The sequence below is a fragment of the Indicator indicator genome, chromosome 1, assembly GCF_027791375.1.
Source record: "Indicator indicator isolate 239-I01 chromosome 1, UM_Iind_1.1, whole genome shotgun sequence".
Taxonomy (NCBI): domain Eukaryota; kingdom Metazoa; phylum Chordata; class Aves; order Piciformes; family Indicatoridae; genus Indicator; species Indicator indicator.
Window position 1 is genome coordinate 111,344,729 of NC_072010.1, and position 23,471 is coordinate 111,368,199.

Genomic DNA, 23,471 nt, shown 5'->3' on the forward strand with positions numbered 1-23,471 from the left:
GCCTAGAAATACTGAAAATGTTCAGGTCCTCACCAGGATAACACACCACAGCAGTTTCTAAGATACTCTCTGAGCTATCTTAGACTGAATGTGTACATGTAGATCATAGCATCATGTGAAAATACTTGTCAGGACCTGAAAACAGTACACAAGTTACATAGATGTAGCAGTGGGCATGCCTTTCAATAATGATACTAGCCCAACAGTAACACCACACCACTTTCAGTTCTAGCACTGGTCTGTCTGTTGGCAGATGAAGGCTATCTCTTTCCCATAACTTGCTCCACAGTATTTTTTTGCCTTGACATCTCCTCGTACATAGCAGTGCAGAGCGCTTGATAGCTGGATGACAAGTCAGACACAGATGAGGACGGTCATCAGTATGACGCATCCAGATCACCTTCACATCAACCCAGCTTGAGCTACCAGAAAACATTTTAGACCACACACTTAACGTTGAGGAAGTCTGTGACACCGGCAAAAACTCTCTCAGAATGGTACCTTTACAAAACGCTACTTTAACATTTCCCGGCACGAAAGGAATCACGTTATTAGTCAAGCCTGTTAATTGACGGTAATTCCGAGCACATGTCTCGCACCACGTTTTTAAAAGAATGTGAGTTTTACAAAAGTAAAGCACAAGAAGCCCTTTTCGCCCCGTCACGCCCCCTACTCTATGCAACACAGGAGGCGACAACTACTCGGCTGTGGGGGCGGACACGGTAACCAGCACTTTCCAGCCAGCAAGAGCTGTCCTGCAGAAGTACCTACAGCTTTTCACCCGCGAAGACCCTTCCCCTCAGGGAGGCGGAGAAAGGCCCGCCCAACGCCCATGCCAATCCCCCGCCGCCACCTCGGCTTTCAAAGCTGCCCCGATGAGCGGGGACGCTTCCGATGGTACCAGAGGCGGGCAACAGGGCCCGGCGTTGCCCCTGGGAGCGGTGCCACGCGTGCGCACTGAACAGAGATGTGGGCGGCTGCGCGTCGGCAGGGAGCACCGCGTCCAATCGGTGAGCGGGGTGTGCGCGCGGAGGAGCAGAGGCGGGGGGCAGGGGCTGCAGGCGGGTAATGTTGTTGGGAGTCACCTGACCGCTCGCGCCGCAGTTGGGCCGCAGCCTGTCCAGGAGCGGCTGGGCCCGGGGGAGCGGGAGGAGGAAAGGAGTGAGGCGGTACCCTTCGGCCGACTGGCCCGCAGATGAAGCGGCAGCAGGTACTAAGGTGAGCTGAGCTGGTTGCTGTTGAGAGCGGGCGCGCGGGCTCGCGGGCTCGCGTCCGTCCGGTGTCCGTTAGGCTGAAGGGGTTGGTGGGGTGAGGGTAGCACTAGTCGGGCGTGTAGAGAGGGGGGGAGAGGGTGGAGGAGCCTCAAGCGCGCTCATAGGGGCGGTGTTAGTCAGCTGGCGCCCCGTTTCCCCGCCACTCTGCGGCCGGCGTAGTGGCCTGTCCCGCCGCGGCGGGGCCGGGCGCACCCGGACCCTGGGCGAGGACTGCGAGGGCAGTAGAGGAGGTATGGTGCTCGCGGGGGCGCCCTGTCAGCGCTGGGCACCGGGTGACGCCCCGGCTCCCCCTCTCCTGGTCTCTGCTTCAGGTATTGTCCATCTGCCCCGCCCCTCCCCCCAGTCCCCTTAGCGTTGGGCGCCCAACGCTTGGGCGTTCAGTCATTATTCGGTGTCTCGTCCCCGGCTTCCGTGGATGCCCACGGGCCCGTGCGCTCCAGTGACCCAGGCGTGACTGTCCCACGCCGCGGCCCCTGGCTCCGTGTGAAAGGGGCAGCTGAGTCCTGCTGGAAATCCGGCGGTAACCCCGCTTTGCCTGGGTGAGACGTGCAACTGATGTGTTTAGTGTTTGTTACCTTTTGTGGGAGCCGGGGACAGATTTATTTTAGACCGTAAACAACGAAGTACAGATCCCGTCTGTCTTGTTCTGTACAGTGAGGTACTTGGCATGCTGAAAACGTTGTACTTTAACAGAACTGTCGCCAGCTTTTTTGTTAAATGATATTTACATTCTTTATTTTAGTATGGTAATGTAACTGTAATCTTGAATTCATACACAACTGGAGTCTCTTCCTATTTATTAAATTAATAAAGGAAAAAACCCCAAGTGTTCTAGCAGTGAAGTGAAGATAACTGTATCTACAGTTTCATCATGTGGTTACTTTTGATAGACACATTAATTTGAGGCAGTTCAGGAAGGCAATTCCAGCGTGTGAAAAACATTTTACTGTAACAATGGAATAATTACAGTCCAAATGCATTGTAAATTAGGGCTGCACAGCTCTCTGAATACTTCAGTAATAGAGCCAGTTCTTTAACCTCAAATATTACACCACGTTGAAGAGAAAACGAAAGAGTGTATTTCTGTCAAACTTGGTGAATCCAAATTAAAATGACTGAGAAGTGGATGATTTGCAGAGAGAAATGGTTGTCCCTGAAAACAGGGTATGGATATTCAAAGTATTGTGTGCTTTTCAGAAGTGCTTCCTTTGAGCTAACTCTAGTGAACCCTTTAGTATTGGGACTTCTATAGAAGTACTTTTAGAGTACAGTTCCTGGTTTAATTTAGTCTAAAAAAGAACCTACTGTTGTCCAAGTCTGTGTTGTAAAGTGAGTGAAAGCACAGTTAAATGGAATGTTTGAGTGGTTTGCTTCACTAGCGTACTCCTGATTCTAATCAAAATGCTAAAGTAGAGATTTAACTTCAATCTGCTGTATTTTTGAGTGGTTTAGACTAAAAAACGTGCAAGATTTTTGTGTGCTCATTATATGCTTGTTTTTAATAGGTTCTAAAATCTTTAAGGATATGTTGAACAGTAATACATTTATGTTAATATAAGAATTTTCTAGCATTAAAACCCACACCCTTTACCTGATCATTTGGATCAGGTGGCTCTCTCATTGGGCGTAGAACAAACATGTCTTTGCATGAGTTGTGTGAGTCCCAGATAACTTTGCCTTACGGTTTAGGGAAGCGTAGCTCAACAAGTCTGCTTGTCATTTCCACCCGTGCCTCCCAGCCTTCCAAATTTTATGAGTGTTGATATTAATTCTTCATAGATTTCCTCTTAATCATAGACCAGTCTTTCTTCCTCACTAGGCTGTCTGGTGTGGGGAGAGGAGCTGTAGGTCAGTCAGATGGTTCTGTATGTGTCTGAGTTGCCCCTACAATTCAGCCAGTGTAAGTTTCAAGAAGAGGTTTTAGGGGTGGTAAAAAAGCTTTCTGGCATTTATAGCATACATTCTGTTTATATGCCATTGTTAGTTAAACCTAAACCATAGGTAACATGTTGATGCAAATGTGGGTTGCAACAAAATCTTCAGTTAGCAAAAAATAACTGCTGAAACAACCATTAAGTGCATGAATTCATCCTAGTATGACCACAGTGGGCTTACTGTATGAGGACAACCACCTGCAACTTTCCCTGCTGCCCCATGCAGAGAGGAAAAAGAATAGAAAGGTTCACTTTGCTGTAAGAAATTATAGGCTGTATCACTTAAGTAACTCCATCTCTGGTAGTATGCTGTGTTTTTCAGTTAAGGTGCTTTTCAATGTGGAAGGAAGTTTTGTTCTTTTTAAGTAACACGAAGAGAAACTTTAGTGTTGTATATACTTGAGCCTTATTCTGACCTGCTAACTCACAGCTGACCAGTCAGATACTGAAGAAAAGGAGGACGAAGTACACTATGAAGGGCAAACTGACTTTAGCAGCATTGGTGAAATACAAATAACTGATGTACTTTGCAGACTGGAAGAGGTATCAGTCACTCAAAGTGCCGTTAAGAGTTTGCATCTTAAAGAATTATTGAACTAATCTCTGGAATCATGATGAGATAATTTAATTATTTCATTTGAACTGTCAAGATAATGTTTGTAGGTGTTTGTTTTGTATCCAGTATTGGCCCATTGACTAATAATTTGCTATCCCTGTTTGCACTTCTTTTATATGGTACTATCCCAAAAGTGGATAAGGCCATAAGCCCATGTCTTTTAACATCATATGTTAGATAGGAAATAGTCTACAGTATCTTAATGGGATAAATGAAATGTAGTTTTATGTGATTTACTAAAGATCCTTTACTGGAATTACCATCTGAAATCTGGTCTTCTGCATCTTTATTTCGTTATATGAATTTTGCCTGTGCTTTTCTATTCTAATAGAAATGTTTCTGAGGTTTGTTCTGATTTATGTCTTAAAAACTCATAGAATTTTGAGTTTCTTGTACTGTGAAGAATAGTTGTGGAATCAAATTGGAGTTAGAGAGCTGATACTAGATACAAGATTATGAATATAATTTCCAAAAATTGTATTCTTTGACTTACCAATATATTTGCTTCTCACTTCTTTCAGGTTATTTTTTGTCCTTTTAAGTTAGAGTGAGATATAATAGCACCACAAATGGTTAACTTAGTATCCATTACAAATAGTTTGACATGTGAATGGATTCTGACAGTAATTAAAAGAATTCATGTGATTTAACTGTGACGAGGACTAGAATGTAGCTATAAATGCGAAGGTATCTGTCCTTCAAGTAAAGGCAAGAGTTGACAGCAGATGTTATTCTACATTATTCTGGCCTACCCCTTATCTTAAGTTAATATTTTGCTATCTAACCTAGTTCTTACGTAAAGAAAAAAAATCTACCAGTATTTTGGGGGTGTTTTGTTTGTGGGAGGTTCTTTTATTGTTAGATGTTTGCATTGGTGGTTTTTGTTTTGTTTGGTTGTAGTTTTTTTTTCCTTGTGGTTTGTGTTGGTGGGTTTTCTGTTTGTTTGTTTTTTGTTTTTTCGTTTTGTTGCTCCTTTTTTCAGGTGAACTATGCCTTTAGGCCTTTAGGCATGTTGTTATCTTCCCAGAGTAACTTGGTTTGAATACCAGCAGAACTGAAGGATTTTAAGTGATGGGACTTCACTGCAAAGAAGTCTGTGAAGTCCCTTCAGTCCTATTTAATTTTTTGGCAGTGAAACAAACCAGATCCCTCAACACAATTTTTTTTATTCCTAATGCAGAAATTAAACAATTAGTGTTGTGTAAAATAATGGTAAGCTGCAAAGCAGTAATATAATTTTCTGGCTTTGATATGGACTGCTTTGTATCATCATCTGAGGGAAACTATTCACACCCCTGCTATGTGGAAAATCTGATTACACAGAGTCAATCCTTTGCTTTTTTCTTTAAAATCCTAGCTTCTGGAGTCTTGTGACTGCTAGGAATCTCAGGTTCCACTACATAGTCTCTACCCCAAGTTCTCATATAGCTTGTAAAACCTGGAAAATTAATTAAGACTCTCAGCACAGACTTAAAACTTGCCAGACTTTCCATGATTCTTTTTAATCCTTTTTTGTGACTTGGTAAAAATCCAAATGCTGTGGTGAGGATCGCGTTGCTTAAATACAACATCATCATTTTCCAAAAATTCGTTTATGTAGTTTAGCTGTCAACAGTTTCATGCAGGCGTTTTGTCTAATAAAGAATACAATCTAGAATTTTATTTACGAATGTGCTAATCATCCGCAGATAAGATTTATTTTTTTTAGCACAGAAAGCATTGTTCTTATGAAGCAAAGCTTTTTGCCTTTATATTACTATTTACTTTTAAAGTCTTTCTGAACTAAAGTTGGAGAAGCAATAAACACAGTAAACATGAACACTAAAATGCTTGCTCATTCCTTGTCAGCATAACGTGAATCAGCAGCTAGTAAGTGCTGTAGGCATTTATCTGTAACGTAACTATTTCCTTAAAAGGAGAGGTAGCTGGGGGCAAGGACATAGATATCAAACTTTAGCAAAAAGCCTTGGCAGTGTATTTTGAATAAATTGTCTCATATTCAAAATGTCTTGTTTTAGCAATACTGTATTTTTCCCTTTGTCCTTTGCCTTTGTGGATGGAATTTTTTTTAGGACAAAGTAAATTTAAATGTCCACCGTAAGGGAACTGACAGACATAAGTGATCTGCTGGAATTCAGGAATAGCACCTGAAATTTGTTTCCTCCAATCTTTTTTGGGTCCTTTTTCCCAACTGTTCAGGTATTTAAAGTGCTTAAAGAGTTACAGGTATATTACAGGCATGGTGATAGCTGAGCAGACCTTTATTGGCTGCTGTGGATCTGGTTAGCTTTATCACGATTGTGATCAGAACTGAAATTGCATCTGGATGTCCAAGTTCAACCAGCTCAGATAGGAGTGGCAGCAAAGGGGTCCCACCTGAGTTCTGCAGTTACCACAGGGGAGCCTCACTCTGCTTTCTTTGATTTCAATAGTTTTAATGTAAAAGGTAAGCAAATCCTGTTCCTTAGTCGTTACTTACTGAACAACCATTTGCTAATACTATACTGGGTATCGGTTCTCTGTAGTAATCACAGTAGCACTCGTACACAGGTAAATTGATTAATTTTTGGGCTGAATCATTTACATGAAATCTATAGTAACAGAAAGTTAGGGGTGGGGGAACATATGGGTAGGCAGAGTTAATTATGATGATAGAGCCACATAAGGGGTATCTGAGTCTAGGAATAAAAGATTAGCTCTCCTTTTCAGGAATATCTGAAATGGATTTGAGTGTTTGTAAAAAAGCAAAAGGCTGTTGCTCTTCAGAAGAAAGCATGGACTTGATAGGATGTAACTCTTGTAGCTTGTGTATTTTTGCTTAGCTCTTGCTAGCAGCATTTTAGAGCTTAAGACATAACCACCACAAATCAGTTTGTGCTAATTTGTTGCCTCATTTGCTATTAAATGTATTGCAGATGATGGTAACAAAGTGCAGTCCTTTTTATTTTTTTTTTTTATTTGACAGTGACTCACAGACAATCATTAGGTTTGTATGCTAGACTGGATTAAATCCAAATTCCTGTGGGTTCCCATTGTATCTTCGTGAGCATTAGATACTGGAGTTTCTTTTTCCAGATCCTTAGATTTACAACCAAGTAATTTTAAGTTTGGCAAATCAGCTATGCCTTTCCTGAAACTCCAAGCCTTCTAAGTAGTAAAGAAATAATCATTATTGATGTCTATGGATTTATTTCTATGCTCTGATTTGGTATTTTTACAGGCACTTGAAACATTAAAACTCAGAACATTCAGAAAGTGTTTTGGGGAAACATATACGTTAATTATTGATGTCTCGTAATGTAAATAGGAGTAGCAATGGTAATGCTGTGCACTCTCAAACATGTATCTCACTTTTAAGGACCATTTTAGTATTTTCTGGCTGTTTGCCTTAAAGAGTCTCAGAGAGCTTATTGAGCACATTTCTGTGACTCATTCATTCTTTCTAGTTTTGAATTTTCTTCTAACACCACTAGCAGATCATTCCAGCATCAGCTGATCTGACATTTAAAACACTCTCTTTAGCTGTAAAGCATAAGCCTCTGTATGTTGAAATCTCACCCTTTCGTTTTTGTGGTGGTTGAGTATAAACTTAAGGACACTGAATTTATCTCTGTTAGCCGTCTTCTTGTTCTGAGTTATTTTGTGGTAAAGTTCCTGGCAGCTGTCATAGGCAGACAGAGACACCTCCAGCTGTTTTGGTCGTCTTTGTTGTGAAAGTATGATGCAAGTACACTATAAACCAACTTGCTATAAGCATACAGAATTGGTATTATCTGACTTTTTCTAAGTTACTTAAAAGCTTGGCTCTAAACTATGTGGGATCTTCTAACAGTGCTGCAAAATCATAGAGCTGTAGAGTGATTTGGATTGGAAGGAACCTTAAAGATCATCCAGTACCACAACCCCCTGCTGTGGGTGGGGACACCTCCCCCTGGCCCAACTCTGTTTAAATCTTCATTTCAAGTCTAAAGATGCTATTAAAATTGATTCACTCTATGTTTAGCATTCATTATTAATAAATATTTTGGACAGGGCATCATGTTCTAGGGATTTTCTGCTGAAAAGTTACAATTCTGTGGTAGTTGTCCTGTGGGTACATGCCTAAGTGGCAATGATTTGTAATGATTGATGCTGATCTTAAGACTAGCGGTGAGTTGATGGGTGGTCCAGTTGTTTATTGTTCTAAGGTTTTGAACCTTGTCTTAAAATCTGCATCTTATTGATGCTGCTTCCGGTTAGTGATATGACCTTGAATGGTATTTCTGTTTATCAGCTTTTTGCAACCACAGAGCACTTAATCATTATATGGCAAATTGTGGAGTTTGGGTTCAACAACACGAAGAAAAGGAAATGCTCACATTGAGTATTCTTTGCCAGTATAAATACACTGGGTATTTTGCTGCCATTTGCATAAATGGGGAAAAATGCTTCTCAGCATTAAATAGTTGGGAAAGTAGTGCTGTGTCAAATCCTGACTTTCAGGAGTGGCTTGCTAGGATGCCCTGTTGCAAAAGGTATTTAATGGTTTTATTATTATTTTAATATATATGTATGCATTATGCAAAAATATATGTATTTTTACAATATTTCCATATAAACAATTTATTTCCATATATATTTCCATATAAACAATTTATTTCCATATATATTTCCATAGATACAATTTATTTCCATATAAACATCTGTTATTCAAGAATATATATGTATACATATATACACACTTTTTTTTGGTGAAATGCAATACAAAATTTTTCAGGACTGTGTAATTGTCTCCATTTTAAGAGATAATCATCAAGAAGTTCTTTTGCCCTATCATAAGTGTGTGGAGGTAAGCTGGTTTTTTTGCACGCTTTTGTCAGCTTCAGCAGCAGGTTGGTACCTCAAAGCTTCTTTTACCTCTCATGTAATGTTTTTCTTGATGACCAGAGGATGCTGAGTGCCAACTTCTACATGTTGTGTTAGTGCTGCTGAGCATAAAAGTTAATCGACTTTGTGCCAGATTGGTGTGTGTTTATAAGAAATACATCACATTATGATGAGTTTTATCCTGCTAATATGTCCCTATTCCTATGTTGTCTATTCTGATCTGGTATTATCTCTTACTATTTTCCTTCTATAACTTACCAGCAGCCTTACTAGCCTACACAATCAGCTATCGTGATTATCATCTTTGACATATGTAATTTTTTTTTTTAAATATCAAATGGATAAACTTTTTATGGTTTACCTAAAGGTCTGCGCTAAATGACTCTTGGAAGCAGAGACTGTGGGAGAAGGAAGTAGAGGATCATTTAGCTAGCTTTTACTCTGCAGTCATCTAGGAGTTAAAGAACAGTAATTGCTACCAATTGTAAGCCATCAGATGAACAAACTTGCAGTCTAATTTTGACGTAACTTACACTTAGTACACTAAGCAATTAGCCCTACGTTAATAATGTATGCTGATGATTAAATGCATGAGAAAAACGAGCCTTGGATGAGATCTGTATTTGTCAATGAGTCTTGATTGGAACCTTGCTCTGATCTCTACACTGCATACTTAAACAAATACATACTCCTCTTTAAAATGTTGCAGTGCTTAATTTTCATTAAGATAAGTATTTTGTGTGTTTCTGAAAAAGAAATATATATTTATCTAGTCAATTAAAAGTAGAATTATCCTAATTGCCAGACATTTTTCCTATTGAATTGTGCGCTAGCAAGGAAATCACAAAACAAAGGAGAGACTTCACTTTCATAAAGCAGAATAGTTTTCTAGCCCCAATTTAAGAGGATATATTTTTTGCTTTCAGGCAAAACACGTGTTTTAAAAATCCTGAGACACTGTCCAGTGAAGAATGGAAACTTCATAGCAGCATACTTAGTTGTGTTTTCAAAGCAGAACTTAATTCATTTAGCTGCAAGTGTTTCCTCTGTGTCGTTTTTATACTATCATGTGTGTTTCTATACATTCTCTCTCTCTCTCCTTTTTTTTCCTTTTCCCCTCCTCCTTACTCTGAAGTTAACAGGAATGGAGAATTTCAGGTGAGAAGATTATAAAGAGTGCTTCTGTACTGACAGCACTAGTTTTCTTCCACTGACTGAGGATTTGTAGCTACTGAGCTTTCATGTTGTTCCTCTTTAATCCTTTCAACCTGCATTGTAAGCACTTTTGTGTTTTGAAATATCTTTTTGTACTCTTACTTTTGATAACTGCTGTATCAAATATCTTAGAGAATATTATTACCTGGTTTTGTTTCTTAACCATCTTTTGCATTCAGTCATGTGGTTAGTTGCTGACACTGATTTAGTAAACAGTGATTTAAATACACAGTCATCTGCTGACTCTTGGCATACTTTTTCAAGTTACCTGTGCCTGCTTTTAGTTTTCCTTTAAATGCTAATTTAAAAAAATAGCAAATTAAAAAAAATAGAATCATTGTATTGTCTGTTTTTATTCTTTTTAGCAATTTGTGTCTGCTTTCATTTTTTTTTTTCTGATGGGAGAAAAAAGTAATCTAATAATATTTGTTGAAAATTAAATTATGTAAAATGGGACAATTGCAGTGGGAGAAAGAAAACCTAGAATGGTCTTTTTGTAGGACAGTTGCAACATGAACTTGTAAGTTGTAAAGCTTCTCTTTAAAAAGCACCGTTGAATTGTTTTTTCCATTTCACACCTTTTAGCCTCTTTGTATATCTGTAAATTAAATTAATTTTAAGAATCGAGTGATCCAGTATTCTCCAATAGTTAAAGTAGGAGAAAAAACAGTTTGCAGAAGGTATGTGCTTTTTCTCTTTAGTGCAATAGTAAAGTCTAGTTCTTGTGAATATGTATATAACAAAACTAGTTATGGACAAGTCTGTTTTCTACTCAGGTTGTAGAAAATCTGATTGGCTGTCCTGACAAGTACTGTCATAAATGTGGTATCATGCCTTTATTACACAACTTCAAAACAGAAGTAAGACATTCAAAAGTTTGACCTTTATTACTACTTCTCTAAAGTGTTACGGCTTTTTACAGTGGTTACATTTTTCCCTTTCCTGTTTTCTTTTTGTTTTTACCAGCATTTTCAGTCTTCTAGTTCTTTTTCTTTTGACTTTTCTCTTTGCCCTGTATGACAGTAATTAGATTTTTACAAAGAAGATTGCAAGAAATCTAATGTTTGAGTGTGGTGCGTGCTGGTGGTTTTGTTTGTTTTGTTCGTTGGGGGTTTGTCTGGGTTTTTTGCCTGTTTTCTTTTAAAGGTTCTTTTAAATTTTGGAATGCTTAATGAAATTCTACATTTTAATATTTTGGATGCATTAAAAAAAAAATCTTTGCATCCTGTTTAAAAGTAGCGGGGACATAATGGCTGATGAAATCTTCATGCTGGGAAGTACAACATTCTGTCAGAGTGAAGTGTTAAATTCAGTTATGCTCAAATTAAATGTTTTCACTTGTCAGGAAACAGTTGTATTTCAGTGTTGAAACCAAGTGTATTTTAGTAGTAAATCCATTGGAAGCTCACTGCATGCTGGTTTGAAAGTATGTTGTGCGCTTTGTGGATATCAAGTGAAAAGGAGGGTCAATTGTCCCCTGGCTTTCTATCTGTATATAAATATATATAAACTGCTGTTCCTTTTAGCCTTCTGTGCTTTGAAAACACAATGAGCTGAATTGGGGTATTGGAACTTACTCTTTTATAAGGGAGAACCCAAAAGCATCATATGTGATGTATGAATTGTCTTATCTGAAAGTTGGGAGAACTTGGACTTTAAAAGAAGAAACTAAAAATAATTTTTAAAGGCCTGTCTCTACCTGTAATGTCCCTCATGAAGTTTGCCTGGATGTTCACTCCAAAATCTGTCCTTATCTTTACTACTATTTATAAAAATAACTTGAGTAGTGAGTGAGCGAGTATAACCAGGAGTATAGCCAGCAGGGTGGTTGTTTTTTTCATCCTACTGTGTTTAAAAATGACCACACACCCCTCCTCCCTCCCTGCCTTGTGGAAGTTTCCCATATTTAACAACTAAAGATTTGCATTGGATGCAGTTTTACTGTTGTTGGGAGCTGGCATATCATAACATCTGTTGAGCAATATAATAATTGGGTAGTCCTGTGTCAGCTGAAGTGACTTGCAGTGTTCAGTTACGGTAACTCTTGGGTGGAATACTGCAGTGCAATCTAAATGCTTAGTTTGTTAAGGTAATGTTTTTGGTAATAATACAATATTTTCCTTATTAGGCTTTTTTTTTTTTTTAAGGTGGAAGAGAGAATAAAGGAATTTAGGAGGGCAGGAATTTAGAAATACTTGTGAAGATAAGAGCTGGAAATGCTGCTGAACTTTGCATTCTGTAGGCCTTCTTCTTTGCACTCTTTTTGCAAGTACTAGGGAGTTAGGAATATCTTCAGGACAATTAGATACAAGCTCATTTCAATGCTTTAAACATCACAACTCTTACTGTTGTTTATTATCTAATAAATACTGTTATTTGAGAACTCTAATGCTGTGTCATAGAAGGGATTCTATTGTCAGGTGATCTGAATTACAGGAAAGCAAATGTCAACCAAGCATGACAAATCAAATAGCAATGATTAAGAGAGTGGAAAAGACTGCATTAGAGATTTAAGGTGGAAAATAGGAGAACTATCTGGTTTTAAACCAAACCAAAACACAACACCAACTACAGAGAAAATGACTGCTTTAGAAGTCAAACTACTTCTGAAAGAAGGCAGAACACATATTTTAGTCTGTACTGCATCAATCAAGCCCTAGAGAGAAGAGGGGCCCAGGACAGCTGGTCAGTATTCAAGGACCACCTCCTCTGTGTCCAGGAGCAATGTATACCAACAAAGAGAAAAGCAGGGAAGAATTCTAGGAGGCCTGCCTGGATGAGCAAGGAGATGCTGGACACACTATCGCTTAAAAGGAAGCTCTACAAGGAGTGGAGGAAAGGACAGCTAGAATGGGGGGTATATAAGGAAGCTGCCCGAGCAGCAAGAGACCTGGTTAGGAAAGCCAAAGCACAGTTTGAATTGAATCTAGCCAGGGAGGTTAAAGGGAACACTAAGAATTTCTACAGGTAAAAAGAAGCCTAGGGAAGGTGTGGGCCCCCTCAGAAAGGAAACAGGTGAAATGGTCACAAGTGACCTGGAAAAGGCTGAGGTTCTCAATGACTTCTTTACCTCAGTTTTCACTGCAAGGGCCTCCAGCCTCACTCCTGGAATAGTCATGGAAGTTAATGGCAAGAACCAGAAGGAAGAGCTGCCCATCATAAGTGAAGATCAGGTTCGTGATCACCTGAAGAACCTGAAAGTGTTCAAGTCCATGGGACCCGACGGGATACACCCACGGGTACTGAGAGAACTGGCAGATGAGGTTGCCAAACCCCTCTCTATTATATTCCAAAAGTCCTGGCAGTCTGGGGAAGTCCCCACTGACAGGAAAAGGGGAAACATTACTCCCATTTTCAAAAAGGGAAAGAAGGAAGAATCAGGGAACTAGAGGCCAGTCAGTCTCACCTCTGTGCCTGGTAAGATCATGGAGCACATTCTTCTGGAGGCACTACTGAGACAGAAGAGTAGTGAAGAGGTGATTGGTACAGTCAGCATGGGTTCACCAAGGAAAAATCCTGCCTGACAAACCTGGTGGCCTTCTGTGACAAGGTCACAACATTAATAGATGAGGGGAGAGCAACTGATGTCATTTACCTGGACCTGAGCAAAGCCTTTGACACTGTCCCACACCACATCCTGGTCTCCAAACTGGGTACACATGGGTTTGATGGTGGACCACGAGATGGATAAAGAACTGGCTTGATGGTCACACCCAAAGAGTGGCTGTCAATGGCTCCATGTCCCAGTGGAGGCCAGTGACAAGCGGAGTCCCTCAGGGATCAGTCCTGGGACCAGTCTTGTTCAACATCTTTGTTGGTGACATGGACAGAGGCATTGAGTGCACCCTCAGAAAGTGTGCTGATGACACCAAGCTGTGTGGTGCAGCAGACACGCTGGAGGGAAGGGATGCCATTCAGAGAGACCTTGACAGGCTGGAGAGGTGGGCACAAGCCAGCCTCATGAGGTTCAACAAGACAAAGGGCAAGGTCCTGCATCTGGGTCAAGGCAATCCCAAGCACAAATGTAGGCTGGGCAGTGACTGGCTGGAAAGCAGCCCTGAGGAGAGGGATTTTGGGGTGCTGGTGGACGAGAAGCTCAACATGAGCTGTAAATGTGGACTTGCAGTCCAGAAAGCCAACCAGATCCTGGGCTGCATGAAGAGAAGTGTGGCCAGCAGGTCAAGGGAGGTGATTCTCCCCCTCTACTCTGCTCTGGTGAGACCCCACCTGGAGTACTGTGTCCATTTCTGGAGCCCCTATTACAAGAGGGATATGGACATGCTGGAAGGTGTCCGGAGAAGGGCCACCGGGATGATCAGAGGGCTGGCGCACCTCTGCTATGAGGACAGACTGAAAGAGTTGGGGCTGTTCAGTCTGGAGAAAAGAAGGCTCCGAGGTGACCTTATTGTGGCCTTCCAGTATCTGAAGGGGGCCTACAAGAAAGCTGGGGAGGGACTTTTTAGGCTCTCAGGTAGTGATAGGACTAGGGGGAATGGAATAAAGCTGGAAGTGGGGAGATTCAGGCTGGAAGTGAGGAAGAAGTTCTTCCCCATGAGAGTGGTGAGAGCCTGGAATGGGTTGTCCAGGGAGGTGGTTGGGGCCCCATCCTTGGAGGTGTTTAAGGCCAGGCTGGATGAGGCTCTGGCCAGCCTGATGTAGTGTGAGGTGTCCCTGCCCATGGCAGGGGGGTTGGAACTAGATGATCCTTGTGGTCCCTTCCAACCCTGACTGATTCTATGATTCTATAATCAGTAAACAAGTAGCTTACATAATATTTTGGTGAATTTTGGCTTAATGCTTTTTTAAATTTCTCTTTATATTTTCATAGTGTTAGAGTAACTAAAAAATGAAAATATAAATAACTTAGTGTAAAGTTATGACTTCTAATCACTTGCAGGGGAAGAATCAGCTCTATCACAAGTCACATGAAAATTGTTCCATTTTTCATTTATGAGACTAATAAAGCATTATTTTAAGATGCACATATTAAGGTTTGGGTTTTGAGATGCTCATAAGTATCTATTTATGCATTAACATGTATGAAATACTGAATTAATCTTAGTCTTAATAAGAATTAGAACCAGCAATGCATGTTCAGCAGTTTGCTTACTTGTTTTAGTATCCATAGGCTCCTGTTGGATAAGATTTTCATGTGTACAACTTGTTTATTCTTCTTCCAGATTTGAAGAACAGAAGCATGCTTTCCATTGAGACCTACACTACTGTTTGTGATACAGGATGTCTCTAAGTGAGAAGAATAGTGTGGTTTTTGCATATGAATCTTCAGTACACAGTACCAATGTACTTCTCAGTCTTGATGATCAGAGAAAGCAAGATATTCTTTGTGATGTTACTATTTTAGTGGAAGATCAGCGATTTCGGGCTCACAAAGCTGTGCTTGCAGCTTGCAGCAGTTACTTCCTTTCAAGAATTGTGGGCCAGGTGGATGCTGATCTTATCATCACTTTGCCAGAAGAGGTGAGTGCCACTTGCTTCTATGTATTACCTGCCAGTGCCTCTAATCTGTTTTCTTAAATTCTGTTTTATGATAGGCTGGTGCTTAACTGAGAAGTTAGGGTGGAGGGATTTAAGAACTGAAGGGAAGGGATTTCTAAGTTGTAAAGATGCCATTGGTTGAGATACAAAAGCTTGGCAGGTCAGAGTGTATATCACAGAGTGAAGGTAATTGAATGCTGTCCTGAGGATATAGTGACGATCTTCAATGAAGTGTTTATTCCTTTAAAAATTGTTCACCTGCTTCAAAGCATGTAAATTTGTCAAAAAATAGGCCTTAAGTGGTAAAGAGGTGTTGCAGAACTAGTCCTCTTGTAGGACAAGATAATACTTTTTGGAGTAATAAATAAATGAAAGCTTAAAATTATTTCAGATGTTCGAGTAATAAAAACCTGCTTATATTCCTTGCTTTCTGCTTGTGGTTGTTAACAATTCTCTTCCTCTCAGTTCCCTTTCCTTTTTGCATGCTGATCATTAGCAGCTCGATTATTTTTTTTTTTCCTATTGCATTTGATTACTTCTAAGACTGGAAAACGTATTGCAATTATGTATTTCCTTTTTTTACCCCTAAAATACAAGGGCCTTCAGTGGGAATGAGCCAGAGTATGACATGACATCCATAAGAGAGAAAAATCTATCATTACATATCTGGAATATCCAAGGCATTTAAAAATTCCAGTTGGTATTTAGTTAAGTTGTTATAAAAGGCACGAGGCAAGCGAGTGAATGGATTTTTATATGAAGTCCTGTGCTTGTAGATGCAAAGTGAAGAGCCTCCAAGAGCTGTGATTGTAACAGCAATCTTAAAAGTTAGTGGTTAAATAATCAGTGTCTTTCTGGGATAGTTATAGTAATTAGCTTTAGGGGTGGGAAATAATATGCAAATTGACAACTGCAGTCATTGTCAAGTTGGAGGAAAGGTGCATGTCAATGAATTTTATAGTAGCATTAGAGATTACATTATAGACGTGTTTATGTACATGACTTAATGCAGAGATGCTGTGTTCAGAAAGCCTGTACTTCAGTGAACTAGCTACCTGGCTTTGACATACTGAGGTATGCAGAAGGGTTCTTCGTTACCCAAATCTTTCAGATTTTATGGAAAACAGAGAACTTAAAGGATAAAATGGTTTCTTTAACGAGCTTCAGGAGGTTTTGCTATTCTCTATTGAATCTGTTACTGATTTTATGCTTAACTCAATTTTGTATGTCACTTCTGATCAGACTTCATACTGTGTCTGTGTGTTCATTTCTTCATACAATTTGTTTTTCTAGTGGCTTAATATATTGATAGCCTGAGCATCTCTCAGATTAAAAGAAAACTAATGATAGGAGCTGATGTGGAAAGTAGGATGCTGGGGAACATAAAGCCATGATTTGGAGTAAAAGGAGGAAATTAGTGGCATGTAAAACTTCTGATGTTGAAGAGTTTTTCTTTGGGATGATTTTTAAAATATGGTATTGGAAGAGTAAGAAATGTACATCAAAGTTGGAGAGGGGAAAAATAATATCTAGTGCAGTTTTCCAGTGAACTCATGAAATAAACCGTAAGGACCAGAGTTTGTAAAGAAAATAGAGGATATTTGCTATAATGTGGTCTTAAGAGTGCTCTTAATATAATTTATGATTACTGATGTAGGAACTAAATGTACTAAAAAAAGGCAAAAATCTTCTAATCACTTGATCTGATCACTTTCTTGGTAAAAGCATTTTAAGACTCAGCAACTCTTCTGGGAAGTGCTAAATATTTTGAAATGAGTTGGTTAATTTGAGAAGCAGACACTGATCACATGGTTTGATGTGAATTTTTAAATTTTTTTAACACTTTTAAATCATCAAAAGTATCTGAAGCTTAAAATAGGACACCAGTCCACAATCTGATAGACCAAAATGTTTTAAGGTACTTTATATATATTATATTGTGAAGACTAGCTACTGATGTCCTGACGGTGTTCTGTGTTATTTTCTATCAACGTTTTTACTCGGAGTTAGCCTTTCTAGAGTTGCTTTTCTAGGTCAGTCAGGCCAAGTGTCTTCTAGTGTTTTATCTTGGTTTTGATGATAGCCAGCTAGAAATACGTAAGAGAAAGTCAAAGGAGTACAGTAGTGGGTTTTTTTTTTCCACCTTGATCCTTCCTTTTTTGAGTAGTGTTTCAACCTTATATAGAATATATGCTTTTGAAATGTCACTGTATTTGTTTTGTCCAGTTTCACATGGAACCTCACTTGTTTTTAAACCCACTTGAATGATTTATTTGCTATATATACTAAATTTGAAGACTTCTTGCCAACTTATGGACAAACTGTCTTTTATACTCCCCTTCCACCTATTATTAAGGATTAATTAATATGGTGATATAATCAGTATTCTTCTTTCCAAAGCACATTTCAAATACTATTTTAAGAATTCTTTACACAGGTTTACAGGCAACTTTGCTGAAATGTCTCTGTGCAGATCTCTTGCAACTTCCTTTCATCTGGTGTTTGTGTTCTTCAAAAAAACACAACTAACACCCAAACAAACCCTGAACTGATTCCTAAATGAAATTGTATGTGTCGTTAATTATCTTGCTGTCAGAAGAGTTCAGTGTAATTAATGCATCAACGCAGAACTTTATTCAGTGTAAAGAAGGCAACAGAATGTGGGCTTGAGCTTGAGTAGTAATAATGGACATAATACTTTATCCTTCACTTTCAGAGAAAGGTTAAAGGAAGTGTTCAAATAGTTTGTATAATATGGTAATCTATTTACCTCTTTCTGTCCAATTCCTTAGTTTTTTCATACAAATTTGTTCAGTTTGTAATGATGATTTTGCTTATCTCTGGATTCCCTGATAGACAACTGTTCTGCAGTAAAAACTGAGATGGTAATGATGGAAATGTTCGACTAAAACTTCCTATTCCAAAGAGGCATTAAACTGAGAAGAATTGTTTTTGTATACAGATTTTAGGTACCATTCTCTTAATCTGTGGGAGGAAGAAAGGAATAGATAATAAATTCAATATTTTCAAACTTTTTTATATCAGTGATTCATAAGATTGAGCAAATAACAGTAATTGCTCTTTAAAGGAGCAATGAAATGCCATCACTATTTTGATCTTCTTCTAGAGTACTTCATGTACAACTTTGGTTGAAGGTTATCTTAGTAAAGCTGAAATCTGCTAGTTTTCAGTGTACAGCAGTGTTACTCACTTGGTAGTACTTCATTGTCAGAACATTTTGTTATGAGATTGATCACAGTGAAGAAGATAATAGCCACAAAACAGACAGGATAAAGTTGCATCAGAAGATTTGTCTCAGAATGAGTGTGGCTGGGTTATCTTTGTAGGACAAACCCATGGCTTTTCTTACAATCTGTCCTGCTTGCAGGCTTTGTTCACAGATAAACTTGGGTTCTATGTGTTTCTCTAAATCCATGTTTTGTTTTTTTTTTTTAATAGGTAACCCTGAAAGGATTTAGTCCTTTGCTTCAGTTTGCATACACGGCTAAACTTATTTTAAATAAAGACAATGTGTCTGAAGTTTGCAAATGTGCTGAATTTTTGGGTGTACACAACATTGAAGAATCTTGCTTTCAGTTTCTCAAGTTCAAATTTTTGGACTTCAAATTGGATCAGCAGGAATGTCCTAGAAAGAAGTGTTGTACAAAGCGTTGTCAGAAAACAACCCCTAAAATTGCCAGTGTGGATGATGGAGACCTAGAAATAGATGATGAAGCAGAACTTTTAGAAAAGGAATATATTCAAATTCCTGACACAAAGCTCTGTAGAGATGAAGAAAATGCTAAGGCATCACCTGCTCTCCAAGATAATGTCAATCAAGCATGTGATCCTGTACACTTAGAAAGGGGTAATGTTTCCAGCTTATCTTCCCAGTGCCCAAAGTATAGGAAATTCCAGAAAGCTTTTGGAAATGACAAAGTTCATACTTCAGAGTCCAGTTACAGTATTAAAGACCTTCAGGTGCCACCAATTGCAGCTTTTCCTGAGAGGGAAATAATCGATAATGATGGCATACAAAAAGCTCAGGAATGCATACCTATGCAGCTGGTCTCAAAATGTGAAGAGACTCAGGTGAAAATGGAAGAAGGGGAGGAAGGCATTGAAAAAAAAGAAGAGTCAAGGAGAGATTCCGGGACTCAGAATGTGTTGTGTCCTGTGGAGCAAATGGATCTTGCTGTTCTCCCTCCAAACTCTGCTGCACCTCATGGACTCAGTTCTGTGTCTTTTGTAAATACTTGTGAACAATATGGTAACTTGAATTTCAGTAGTATGCAAAACAGCACAATCTTAGCTGAAAAAGTTGTATCAGGTACTGGAGCTGGGAATGACAAAATTGAAAGTCGAGGCGACACCCCTTCAAAGGTCGATTTGTGCACTAACATTACATCAGCTGGCGATCGAAGCAGTGTGGAGAGAGAGGTAGCAGAACATCTAGCAAAAGGGTTCTGGAGTGATATTTACAGCACAGAAGCCTGCCAGATACATTTACCGCCTACAGTTTCAAAAGAGTGTTTGGAGCCGGTATATTCAGGGAAAAAATCGGAGTGTCCATGGCTGGGTATCAGGATCAGTGAAAGCCCTGAACCTTCCCCTCAGCGAACTTTTACAACGTTGAGTTCTGTCAACTGCCCCTTCATAAGCAACCTTGGTACTGAAGGATGCTCCAACAGCTCTGAAATAAGCAGTGGAGATTATGTTCAGGGACAGCAACAAGAGCAGTGTCCCTATAATTATGTAGTAAGTCTGGGAGAGGATTCAGAAACTGACACCGAGGGAGACAGTGAATCCTGTTCAGCAAGAGAACAAGAATGTGAGGTAAGAACATTCTGGTCTCCTAAGGTCATATTCAAAAACCTAATTCTGAATCTCTTGGAGTTTTGAGTTGTTTGTTGGGGTTTGGTTTTTTTGGGTTTTTTTTTTTTTTTGTGGTTGCTTGTTTGAAAAATTTGGGAAATGAAACTTCAGCCATTGAAAGGTCAATATGGAAGGTCACAGGTTAATTCATGGAGACTTATAAAATGTTTCTTGATAGGATATTGAAGTGATAGATCCCTAGGTATCAGAGGTCTTCAGAATTTTTTTTTGGAGCAACTTTATCAGAAAAAGTTTTTGAGTCTTAAACCAAGGCATGGGAACTCTTTGAGTAGTTTGGGGCTTTTTTGTCTTCTTCAGTTAAACTTAAAAGTTCCAAGGTATTTATAGAAACTTACCAATTGTCTTGCGTTTATTCTGAGTTGTGGGGACAAAGTGAGAGAAATGGTGTTTCAGATTTACTACAAAATGAAAGTTAAGTGTTAGAGCTGGCTTCAGAAGTTGTATATTTAAGACTGCTTTAACAGTATCACTTTCTCTGAAATCGAGGTTGTATTTGTTACTCCAAGTGCACATTATTTGACACTTCTTTCCTTTGTCATTGCTTTGGTAGTGTTTTAGGCAGATGCCCTACATAAGTAGTTTAATCAAAAAATGTTTTACTGTTTACCTAGAATGATTTCTGTCATGGTTCTTAGAATTGCAGTGTGACACTACAGTGGATCATTAAAATGCAGTTGTTTTTGAAGTATTAGCTTTTTTCTTTTCAAAATGCAGGGTCATACTGAGACTTCAGATAAAGTATAAGCTGCCACCATATAGAAAAATAGCAGGCCATAACTGGTGAAATACCTTCTTCATCTTTACATCATAAAGTAGTAGATGGCATCATTGCTGGGAGCAATACTCTGTCCTTTTATTTCTTACCAGTGGTAGCTAAACCCAGAAAAGGTTTCTTCATTTGCTTTTTAAACTAAATTCAGACCTATGGCTGCAGCAAGGTAATGTTTTCAGCTACTTGATATACTCAGATGTAAGGATTAAAATGTCTTCAGTTAGATTCTCTACAAAATTTTGCAATTTGGTAAAGGTAAAAATGTTTCTCAGTGTGAATCAGAACTTTATGATATATGTATGTTTCAGAAGCTGCTGCTGCTGTAGCTTAAGTGTACAGACAGTAGCAAGAGCCTATTCTCCAGCATGAAAAAGTGCAAGACAAATACCGTAACTTCTGTATAAATGCCTCTTTCAGGTGAACTTTGCCTTCAGAAAACTATAGGTATAAAAATGTATGCACTCTTCATAGTAGCTTAGAGGAAATGTCAGACTGTATTAGTGATTTGTGACACCTGTTTTGTGCACCACCTTAACCATAGCTTTCTAGAGTGTACTGCCTAATTTGCTGCACGTATTCATAGATTCCATCCTACTTGTGTGCTTTTGAGGATCTAGTGTTAAGTGTGAGCAGGTGTTTCTGTCTGTACTTGAACTCATCTAGTTGAAATCCCTGGGTTTTGTTAACTTCACCTGATGACTACAGTAGTTTGCTCTGGTCCTTGAGGTTTAGGAAGAAATACGGGTTTTCTGATAAAGAATGCTTAAAAAGAAAACTTGAATTGGCCTGTTGATGTTTGTGTGCATCAATCACACTATTGATTTACAACTGTATTTTACATTCTAGGTAAAACTGCCATTTAATGCACAAAGGATTATCTCACTTTCCAGAAATGATTTCCAGTCATTTCTGAAAATGCATAAATTAACTCCTGAACAATTGGACTGTATTCATGATATCCGAAGAAGAAGTAAAAATAGAATTGCAGCGCAGCGATGTCGTAAGAGAAAACTTGACTGCATACAAAATCTGGAATCTGAAATTGAAAAACTGGTATGTATAACTGTTGCTTACTATTGGCTTGAGCCTTTCTTTACACATTTTGATTGGACTTCTGGCAGCAGTTTGAGACTATGATGGCTTACTACTTTTTCCACTTACACCGAGCTTATGACCACTTGGTAGCAGTTCTAGTTTTCTGTGCTTTACTCTACACATGTTTTTCCTTCTGTGCACTTGTTTCCATTCCAGCAATGCTTGGTGAACAGTGTTTCTGAAGCCTGTTGAGCTTCATTGAGCATAACTGTACAGAAAGATTCCCAAACCACCATCTCACTCCATTTTCTATCTCTTCTTTTCCCTTTTCTTGCTTTGTGCTTTTGTTCTTCAGTTCATGGTATTGCTTATGATCAAGTTTACAGTTATGCAATTTTTAGTTGTGTAAGTATTGTTCTTGTAACATATCAACATGAGCTGATGAACTGTTTCCTGAGTCTTGGATCTTAAAAATGAGATCCTTGCAGAAAGGCAGGAGATACAGCAGAACTCAATCTGCTTGCTTTTTTAGCAGTTGTATGTAGATTGTAGATGAGGAATTAATGCATTGAGATTTCTCTTCAACCATCTATTAATATAGTTTTTCCTTAAAAGGCAGTAGAAAATGAACTAAATGCAGATAATCTGAAATTCCCTTGCCTAGAAAGCTCATGAGTGGTTTGTTTTTTTTTTTTTTTTTTTTTCCTGGTCTTTGTTTCTGACCTTATCTCATCTTGAGTTGATCTTACTATGTGCATTTAATAGTTCAGTTGTTTAGTGTTACTGTACTCTTAATTCCTCTTTATGGAGTGTTTTCGACTTTGTTTATATGCATGAATTTATCTGCATCAGCTGGGAACATACACAGTCATATTGCACCTTCTTCCTTGTGACTTCAGAGTGAAAAGCAAAACAAAACCTGAGCCAAGTGCCATGGACTAGAAACGTTTTCCTGAAGTGCCTGTTTTTGTTGTCACATTATCAATATTGTGCAACACTTGAAGGGGAAAATTGAAGAGTCATCTTCAAGATTAGACCTGTAGTTGACTTGAGTGATTGATAATCATAGTATAATATCTCTTCTTCTGTGGGACTGTGTTAGAGCAGACTGAATGTCTGCTGTTTGGCAGGTATCTTTGTGACAAGGTCTAGACAGTGACTATGGAGAATTGAGACAAGATCTGAGTTGTTACGAATCATGCCCTAGGCACAAGCGTGTTGCAGTTGCTTATTTTTTCCAACTGTGCAGGTAAGTTTCTCCAGAACTTCCTGAAAACCCCTTTTTTGGAGCTGCTGAACATGTCTGGCAGCAACTGATGGTATGCACCATCAAATTTGTGTAAGTTTGCACAAATGCAGAAACTTTT

The 23,471-nt window shown here is 38.9% G+C and overlaps 1 protein-coding gene across 6 annotated transcripts in view; it reads left to right on the forward strand.

Moving 5' to 3' along the window:
* The first annotated feature begins 993 nt into the window (after positions 1-993).
* BACH1 (BTB domain and CNC homolog 1) overlaps positions 994-23,471 on the forward strand; it is a 31,417-nt gene continuing 8,939 nt past the window's right edge. The window contains exons 1-5 of one of the 6 annotated variants that reach the window (XM_054384957.1): positions 1,117-1,218; positions 15,086-15,153; positions 15,268-15,383; positions 18,861-20,237; positions 21,916-22,122. In XM_054384957.1, coding sequence (XP_054240932.1) covers positions 15,144-15,153; positions 15,268-15,383; positions 18,861-20,237; positions 21,916-22,122 — 1,710 coding nt within the window. In that variant the 5' untranslated portion in view covers positions 1,117-1,218; positions 15,086-15,143. Of the gene's footprint in view, positions 1,011-1,116; positions 1,219-1,776; positions 1,814-5,749; positions 6,271-8,580; positions 8,653-15,085; positions 15,384-18,860; positions 20,238-21,915; positions 22,123-23,471 lie in introns of those variants that run through there. The other 5 variants (XM_054384924.1, XM_054384949.1, XM_054384916.1 and 2 more) reach the window with 5 other exon arrangements.